Below are 9,708 nucleotides of genomic sequence, written 5' to 3' on the forward strand. Positions count from 1 at the left end.
TCTAAACTTCTGTTGATCAAACAAGTATTTTCGTTTTTTTAATTATATTATAAGTATGAATATGAGAATCTTAGTTCAACCATCTTTAACTAGATCTTTTAATCCAATTACATTTTTTATCTACAAAACTTTATTTAAGGAATCCAAATTGAATAAATGTTTTTTTTTTATTATTATATTATAAGTGTAAAGTATTTACTAATTTTATAATAATTTTTACTAAAAATATTTTCTTTCAATCACTTTTATTTTTATTTTTATCTACGAGATTCTAATTCAAGATTTTATTTTAAAAAATCTAGACTCTGATAACAACATAATGTTAATACAAAAGGCTTTTCCATTAGGACTAACTTGCCTGCAACATTTTAAATACTTTCAACATTGTTCTCTAATTTACATTAAAGTTACACATTAGTATTTTATGCTAACCTTTAATGTAAATACTATTTACACAAATCGTTGAGGTGATACAAACCAAAAACATTTAAAAGAACTACATTTAAGTTGTGCTTATATTTCCCCTCATGAATTGGGTTGAAAATTGCTTATTAAATAGGGCTAATGCAAATAATAGTTTTGTTGCAACCTTATTGATATTGAGAAGCAAGAAAAATATGAATAATAACGAAATTAAATCAGATTATACATTATTTGCTATTAAGAAATATTTATTTCCTGTAAATTATATTTCATAAATTCTTAAAAGCATATAAAATAACATCGACCTAATTTTGATATCGATAGGCTCATAAATACCGTAGCAACTCCCATAAAAGCAATATTTATAGCCTTGTTCATGTAAGGCAGAGGAGTAAAAAAGGGGAAAAAAGAAAAAGAACTAAATTCTTTATATGTTAAGTGGCAGCATCATACAAAAGAGATGGGGTTCACAAATAGTATAGCATAAAGAAGTTTGACATTGACATCAACAAATAAGTTGTGGGTCCTAATAATATTGTATAGTCTTTTTAAGAAAAATTTTGGATTTGAGTCTTATGAATAAAAAAAAAAACGTGATTAAAAGAAAAAAAATCCCACTAATCAGTTACTAAAGATGATCAGTTAAGATTTTTGACGAAAATAGATTATCAGTAAACAAAGATTAATCATCAGTAAAACTGACGGAAATTAATCAACTTATTACAATTCACAAAAGCCTCATACACCAACAAAAAAAAATTGAAATAAGAAGATCAGAGACTTCCAACAAGTCCGAGACACCAACAATCTTTTCATTTCTTAAATGAGAGAGCAATAATGTAGAATGACCAATAACTTCATAAGTATACTATCTCACTAGTCCCGTGAGACTGAAGGAAAAAAAAATCTAAAGCTAACAAATGCTGTACTGAAAGATTTAAAGCTAAAAAGAAAAAAAGGGTACTTCAGCAAAGGTATGACCAAATTGAATATTCTCAACAAGGAGAATCATTGTGAGACTTAGCAACAGCTTGTGCATGTCTTGCCTTTGAATCATCAAGATAATTCTGATAGATATAAGAGGCAAAACCCCAAAGAGCCAAAAGCATAGAAATTATCTTCACCCCGTTCATCTTATCATGAAAAACTATAACAGCAGCAATAGGAGTTACGGCTAAAGAGACCGTGCTTATAACATTGGAGTAGAGAGAAGACACTAGGAATATCAAGCCAACAACACCAACAGAGCATACCTGCCAGGCTATTGCTGTCCAAACCAAAGTCATTACATAAGCAACATGTCCTTTCTGAAAACCTTTCATTTCTCCATGCAAAGTATGCCACTCCCCACTTGCAAATAGGCCTATGACGGAAGCACAAGTGGCTACGAGTGACGTGTAGATTTGCATTTGCAAAACAACAGAAAATGTTTCCTTCTTCAGAACCTTCTCAAAGGTTAGTTGCATGAGGGAAAGCAAAAGAGAGTACACTGCAGAAGCTCCAAGGGTACATAGGAAACCAATAATGTACTTTCCCATGGAGAGACCAGATGGTTCATCTGAGTCTTCATTAACCGCAAGGAGTGCAGCAGATAAAGTGAGAACCACTGTAGAGTTTATAATCAAAGCAGTGAACTTTTGAGAATTGATAAAATATGAGAAAACTGCATTGAAAGCCAACTGTGATGCAGAAATCAGGGAATAGGTAGAAGCTGAGAGGTATAAGAGTCCAGTGGAGTACATCATATTGTCAGCAGCAATTAAGATTCCAAGAACAAAATATATCAAAAGAATAATTTTGATGGAAGATGAAGCAGAAGTTGAAGCCTCTGGAGGTGAAGGAATTGTAAATAATGGAATGAACAAGATTGGGAAGGCAGCAGTTTGAACAAGAGTAGCCATCCATTTACTATTTCCACCCTGATCATAATAAAATCTTCCAAGGATAACAGCAGCAGATTGGCCCACTATAAGAAAGGCTATGCTGAGTGTCACAAGACACCACCATTGCCATCGCTTATATTTATTAAATGCTAATTCAGACATTGTTCCAGGCACGATCATTGGTTCTTCACTATCTGAAATTTGAAGCAACATTAAAGTTAGTGTCTTGTTTAAGTATTCTAAAAGAACCAATAGAGCATCCAAAGAAACAGTAAATGCAAAAAAGACAATCCCATTTAAACTCAATACATAAGTACAGCATTACAACTCTGGACATAAGTTAGCATTTGAATATGGGTATATCAATGTTCAATCACATGGAAGAATGATTTCATATAGTATATACTGATAAAGACAAAGTTAATCAAATCTTTCAAACATAGTAAACCAATCCCAAACTTAATGCTCTATAGATTTTCATGATGGTAAATGAACATACAATTGGTTTTCAACAACATCGGCATTAGCCTTATCCCACTGGCTAGGATCGGCTACATAGAATATAAAACATCATTGGACTTGGTTAAAAATCAAATTCCATGTCATATTATACAATTGGTTCTCAAATTGGAATTTTTTTAGTAATTAATTGAATGGCAACTTGGCACCGTGGGTTTGCACAAGTGATCAAGGATCTAAAATGAACTCTCATCTTCCCTTTGGATGGCAACTAGATTCCCCCTAAAGCCACTAAAATCTCACTCGGTGGACAACTCTCCTCAAGGAAATCTCACTCGGTGGTAACTTTTAAACTATTTTGCGCATGTTTGGATTTTAGCTGAGAGAGTTCAATAGTATTTTTACTCCTACAGCAACAATTTCTTATTGCTTCATTTTGTGCAATTCCCAATTGTGTATTAGAATTCACAAACTTACTTTCCCAAGTTTTATCGAAACATAGTCAAAACATCATAGTAATACACATAAACCAACCGAAACTGCATATTGTGTTAGAAAATTAAAATAAAATAAATGAGAAGAAAATACAAAACCTTACCTTAAATAACAAAACAACAATGCAATATAACATAACATATAATAAGTACAAAAAGGAAAATAATTTAAAAGAGAAAATAGCATTCTTATAGAGAAAACACCCTACTGATAGAAATTCTTACTGTGTTCCTCTCCCATTATACGATAATCCTTTGGTATCGAGTGAAAGAATCTTCAAACCTTGTTGTTGCTCTCAAAAAGATAATAAGTAGAAAAAAAAGGACGTAAATTGTTTTTTTTGGGTTTATGTACTTTTGCTAGAGAGGAGAGGTATATAGGCATATATAACCATTGGAAACATAACAAATTATGCAACAAACTGTATTGATCTACTAAAAATAAAATCTTAAAAGATAGAAAATTTAATTTTATATAACTAATTCTAAAACAAATATTTTACATACAACCCTCGCTAAAGGTAAACTCTTTGGGAACAATCAGAATTCAGAAAAAATCTGCATACCCGTTTCCCTTAAATCTTAATGACTCAATTAAAAACAAAAAAAATCATGAAACTGATAACACGCAAAATAAATGATTTAAAGAAAACCCATATCTTATTTTTCTATTATCTATAAAGTTGGAAACGTAACAAACTGTGCAACTAACTATTCAACAAAGTGTTGGAACCGTAATAAACTATGCAACAAACTGCATTAATCCATTAAAAATAAAATCTTAAAAAAATAGAAAATCTAATTTTACACAACTAATTCTAAAATAAATATTTTATTTTATAAAAACAGAATTAATATAAGTAATATTTTTTTTTATAAATTTATTACTTATAAAACAAATATTTACTTAAGAGATTGTACCTCTCAGTCATCCATACCTACTTACATACAACCCTCGCTAAAGGTAAACTCTTTGGGAACAATCAGAATTCAGAACTACACATGGAGCCAAATATTAATAACCATGAAAAAAAAATCTGCATACCCGTTTCCCTTAAATCTTAATGACTCAATCAAAAACAAAAAATCATGAAACTAATAACACGCAAAATCAATGATTAAAAGAAAACCCATATCTTATTTTTCTATTATCTATAAAGTTTGAAATCCAAATAAATGAGATAAAACAGCAGAGGAGAGAAAGACAGAGGTACCCGTCATGTTGTTGAGAAGCTTCTGGGCGATGACGAGGAGAAGTTAAGAGAGAGAGAAAGGTTTTGAGTTCTGAAGAGGGTATAAGGGAAGAAGATGATCATCAATGAACCAACATGCGATGTCACTTTAAGTTGTCATGAATTGAATCGAATAAGATTCAAAGGTTTAGGTCCGTAGTAGAAAATGGCAACTGTCACTGTTCCCGCACGTGACACAGTCCAACGAAGAGAAAAAGTTGAATTATTAGGAAATTCAAGGAAATGAATCCACGTCACACTTTGACTCCAAACCTTAAGTCATAGGATGTCTAACTTTTCTACTTACTCGATTCCATATGAGATTTCACCTATACTCCAACAATGCCCACAAGGATGTTAATCAAACAAATTTGGCTCTACAAAATTCAACCACCATCTTCTCTATGCATGACTTGTCTCCCCCCAACCCAAATCCCTCCACCTTGCCCATTCGAAACCCTAAACCCTCACACCAAAAATTTCCCAATCCACGAAACTACACATAACACACATACACATATCTCAACAATTACTACACCCAAGTTACACAACATAAAAGTTATCCCCTTTTGGTTTTGGTGGTGTGCGATGGCAGCAACACGATGGTGGTTGAGGCGACATAGTCTGAAGGTGATGTAATGGTGGAAGCATAATGGTGATAGTGGTTGGGCGATGAATATTGATGGCATAATAGTGGTGTGTTAAGGTGGTGGTAACACAAGAGTAGTGAGGTGGTGGTTGCATTGGGTGGTGGTGGGGGCACAATGACAATGGAAACAAAGTGAATAACAAGAGTGACCACCGTGCGTAGGTGACGATGGGAGTGAATGTGAGTGGGTGCATGGTGGGGGTATTTAGGGGTATTAAAATTATGGGGTACAAGTAGAAAAATGTAAGGTGTGAAAAGCAAAGGCCCTCGTTAGATTAGCCTAATTTAATCTTTTTTTTTAAACTTGTATAAAAAAAAATAACGGGCCAAATAAGCTAAATGACTTTTCGGCTTGCATTTCACTAATCTATTAGCTAAAACTTCCTTGTAGCTACATAAAAGTTATTGCATCATGCATCCTCATCATTACATCTTGCATCATCCATTGCATTTGGGAAATTCCTTTTTAGACAAAAAAATTGCTTCATGCATACCATAACATTTCGAAAAGCTTAACCCAAAATGTAAAATTACAAAAAAAAAAATTGACAGTGGAAAGTTGTAAATTGTTTAGACAATTTCAGTTTTGTACCAATTTTAAAAAATCTTACGCAATTCTAGTCGGCAAAGACAAAAATATCAAAAAATTGTAATTACAAGAAAAAAAATGAATAAATGATCATTTTGACCATAAATAATAAGTTGATAAAAATTTAGTTATTGAAAAAATAAAAAGTATGATTTATTGGAATGTATAAAAAGTGACAGAATTATGTCTTGCATATAACTTTCATACAACTAAATTGAATCTTAAATTGAGTGTCAATTAAATTCTAAAAATATAACTTATTATCAAATTAAATCTTAACATTACAACTTAATAATTAAATGGTTTCATAACTTATTATCAAATTAAATTTTAACATTACAACTTAATAATAAAATAGTCTCATTTAACTCAACAATCAAATTATCATACTTTTTATCCATTCAAAAATTAAATTACAACTTTCATTTTTTTACCGATTAAATTGTCATTGATTTGATGATTAAACCTTTTCTTAAAAAAAAACTACAAGTAAATAAGCAACTTGTGAAGGGTTTAGTTATTTACGTTGCTCCCAACTGGCCAATTTCACCAAAGCTCCTCACACTCACTCATTTTGCAAAGCGAGAGAGAGAGAGAAATGGCACTGAGGGCAGCCGTACTCCGCCACGTTCGTGTGCCACTCCAAGCCGCTCCGAAACTGCAGCCATGGCGTGCCATGTCATCACACGGCGACGATCATCTCTCCAAAGAGGAGGTCGTCGAAAGAGTCCTCGCTGTCGTCAAAGATTTCCCCAAAGTCGATCCTTCCAGGGTTTGTGTCTTCTTTTTCTGCCCCTTCTTCTTTTTTTTCTCATGGTTTGTTGTATCGTAATTGTGTAAAGAGAAAAGAAAAATGAGAAATGGGTGTATTCCAAATTGTCAATCTGCTGATTTTTTTTCTTCAAATGGGTTGTCCCAAAGTTTGGAAAATTGAGGAATGTGTGTCCCTGGTCGTTTTTGTATTGATTTGGTCCAAAGGGTTTTCCCAAAGATTGGAAATTTAGCTCAATGACGATCTGGGTGGTGCTTGTGTTCTTAATTGCCGTGAAATTTGAGTGGATATTCTGTTGATTTGGCTAAAAGGGTCTTCCATCTTTCCAAAATGTGATTTTTCCCCCCAATTGCCATCTAATTTGCGTTTATATTTTGTTGTCTTAGTTTATGTTAAAGCTGAAAACTGTGTATTGCAAATCGTTAGTTTGTTGATTTGATCAAATGATTTCCACAAAGTATAGCTCAATATTGACCTGGGTCACTGGGTGGTGTTTGTAATTTTAATTGATGTGTAAAATGTGAAATGAATATCCCAAATCGTTGTTCTGTTTATTGAGCACAAAGGGTCTTCTCAAAATTTGAAAATTTACCTTCTTAACCATCTGGCTTGTGTTTATGCTTTGTCGTCTTATGTGAAACTGTGTATCCCAATCTGTTGATTTTGCCATAAGGATTTTCACATAGTCTGGGTAACCATATGGGTAGCGTTTGTAATATTAATTAGTGTGAAAAAATGCATATCACAAATCATTATTCTGTCAATTTACCCAAAAGGATCTTCCGAAAGATTGATAATTTGCTCAGAGCATATCAAGTGAGGGATGAGAGTTTCACAAGAGTGAATCTCAACTGTATAATTCAAATGGATGGTTAAGATTAAAATTAATTAAAACAATCTTGACCATCTATGTATGGCTGTATGGCCAAGATTAACTCCTCTCACTGTAGGAGACATATGGAGTTAATCTTGGTCATATAACCATACATGGATGGTATTGTTTTAATTAGTTTTGATCTTAATCATCCTTTTGAATTATACAGTTGAGGTTCACTCTCTCATCTCCCGGAACTCGGCATACTCCTCATGTATTACCATCAATAATACTAATCTTAAATGTTAAATATCTCTTGGTTCTCTTGTATCTTTAAGATAAACTGGGCTGGAAGCAGCCACACTTTTCCTCAGTCAATCTAATGAAATATGCAGGTCATGCATTAAGTTGATCTGAAGCAGTGTCACCCCTAGGTTATTTTACATCATAATGAAATGCAGCATGTTATAGTATGCCACTAAGGATAGACAGTATGAACTATCTATGTGTTCTTCCACTCAAAGAAACTAATTTTCATTTCAGAAACTTCCAAAATTGTTTTCAGAACATCTTTGGAACCAAGTCATCAAAGGCCTTAGATTTCTGTTGCTTTTCGAAACTTCTTTTAATTGCTGTTCATCCTGTATTACATGCACTTTATAAGAATGCTTCTAACATTCTCTTTAATTTGATGCATGTTCTTCCATTTTGCATATTTTTTCATGCAGCTTTCTAGTAAATTGTAGGCATTGCAGTTAATATTTGGTTTACTGTTTTCTCCTTCTCCTCAGGTGAGTCCAGATGTACATTTCCAGAAGGATTTGGGTTTGGATAGCTTGGACAATGTGGAAATTGTAATGGCACTAGAAGAGGAGTTCAAGCTAGAGATCCCAGACAAGGAAGCTGATAAAATTGACTCTTGTCATCTTGCTATTGAGTATATTTCTAACCATCCAATGGCTGGTTAACTAATGTGTCCTTTTTTCCTATTTGACCTCATGTTGAACTTAAGCATCAGTGCAACCTTGAACCTTCCCCTTACTTTCACTGGATGTTTGTTAGTATGTTTTCCTTTTTCCATTTAAATTGGAGTGAAGGGGCTGGTTGTTTAGAATAATGTGAATTGTTCAGAGAAGATTTTTTCAATGAAAAACTGGTACTGGGTTTTTGAAGGACCATAATTTCAACTTTGAAGTTTTGATTTTTACTTGCTAAATCTTGTGATCTACCACGTTAGCACCTGTAAATGGTCTGGTATGTTGTGCACATCATGAAAGGCCACGTAGGCATTACCACCCCTCATATGCACTCAAATTAGCAGCCAACAAGAATAGGTTGTGACTTGTGAGTGTCATGTTACAAACGCATTTGATCTCTAGGATTCTGGCATAAGATGTTTTAAGGATATTAGTTAAGGAATTAATAACTAAGTCTTATTTCATTAAAGTGAGCTCAGTTACAAAGTAGACTACATGATTTTTAGTTTTGTAGAAAAGAAAATAGGATGACTAAGACCGGTATCTCATAGTAGATAATATCAGTGAAGATTTTGTCAAACTGAATTAAATGACGAAATTACTTCAATTGATTTTCTGTAATCTTTTTTCAATTGGTGCCGCATCGATATCTAAGAAATAATAAGTAGATATATATTTTTTTGGAACTCATAGTGGTAGATCATTGAAAATGTTATATATTTCATAAAAAGTTATTTGGAAGAAGTGATGAGAGATAATTGCAGGAGTCCAGTACCGTGAAGAGGAGTTAAGAAGGGCATTAAAGAAGTTATTAAGACATAAACAATGTAAGGAAATATTTTTAACCGAGTGTAATCATGGGGCTCTCTTCCGGATTGGTTTTACTTGGTGGGATATTGTTCCAAGTGTTGTTAGGGATAGAAATGTCCTTCCCAGTTATATTCTTCCCCTCTTATTCATTCCCTTTTGGTTTTTCTTCCTCTAAAGATATTTGATTATTTGGTGTGTTGTTGCTGGTTAGTAGACAGAAGGGTGTCAGTGTCAATATAGTTGGGATACTTGTGAAGAACATGATAATTGCTATTGCTTGCACATATCATCCGAGTTAGGGTCCCTTTCTTTTTTCTTTTATAATTAGTTTTGTTAGACCTAAATCTTGAAAACGATTTTCTGCTAGTTATTATTTGATAGGGATATTGTGGTTTGATGAATACTTTGCATGTTTTTTCTAATATTTTATGAAACAAATTGTTTAAAAAAATTATATATGCTCGAATTAATCAACTCGCTTGTGATCATGTTGGTTTGATTTGGTATGGAGAAAAAAATTGCAAATTTAAAGCAAACCAAATTAATCAATTTGCACTGGTTTCAATTTTATTTTCCCTAAAATTTAAATCAAATCGACCCTAGCTT

At 32.9% G+C, this 9,708-nt stretch overlaps 2 protein-coding genes across 3 annotated transcripts; one reads left to right on the forward strand and one right to left on the reverse strand.

Moving 5' to 3' along the window:
* Positions 1–1,112: 1,112 nt before the first annotated feature.
* LOC100805550 (probable purine permease 11) lies at positions 1,113–5,123 on the reverse strand. The gene is made up of 2 exons (XM_006602788.4): positions 4,474–5,123; positions 1,113–2,500 (listed from the first exon to the last, which is right to left on the reverse strand). Exons 1-2 carry the CDS (start codon positions 4,478–4,480, stop codon positions 1,419–1,421), a joined length of 1,089 nt encoding a protein of 362 aa, XP_006602851.1. The 5' UTR covers positions 4,481–5,123; the 3' UTR covers positions 1,113–1,418.
* Positions 4,525–8,507, forward strand: LOC100306438 (putative acyl carrier protein, mitochondrial). 2 transcript variants are annotated; one of them, XM_041011583.1, is made up of 3 exons: positions 4,525–4,533; positions 6,316–6,501; positions 8,107–8,487. In XM_041011583.1, the coding sequence occupies exons 2-3, from the start codon at positions 6,328–6,330 to the stop codon at positions 8,281–8,283; spliced, it is 351 nt and encodes a 116-aa protein (XP_040867517.1). In that variant the 5' UTR covers positions 4,525–4,533; positions 6,316–6,327; the 3' UTR covers positions 8,284–8,487. The 2 variants fall into 2 exon arrangements, with proteins under 2 accessions (XP_040867517.1, NP_001235044.1); NM_001248115.2 differs by lacking the exon at positions 4,525–4,533 and having other exon boundaries at positions 6,249–6,501; positions 8,107–8,507.
* The last annotated feature ends 1,201 nt before the right edge of the window (positions 8,508–9,708 follow it).

This window comes from Glycine max, chromosome 18 (assembly GCF_000004515.6).
Source record: "Glycine max cultivar Williams 82 chromosome 18, Glycine_max_v4.0, whole genome shotgun sequence".
Lineage (NCBI taxonomy): Eukaryota > Viridiplantae > Streptophyta > Magnoliopsida > Fabales > Fabaceae > Glycine > Glycine max.

Coding starts and splice junctions, on each gene's coding strand:
- LOC100306438 (XM_041011583.1), top strand. CDS start 6,328: ATGGCACTGAGGGCAGCCGTACTCCGCCACGTTCGTGTGCCACTCCAA. Junction 6,502..8,106: donor CCAAAGTCGATCCTTCCAGG/GTTTGTGTCTTC, acceptor CCTTCTCCTCAG/GTGAGTCCAGATGTACATTT.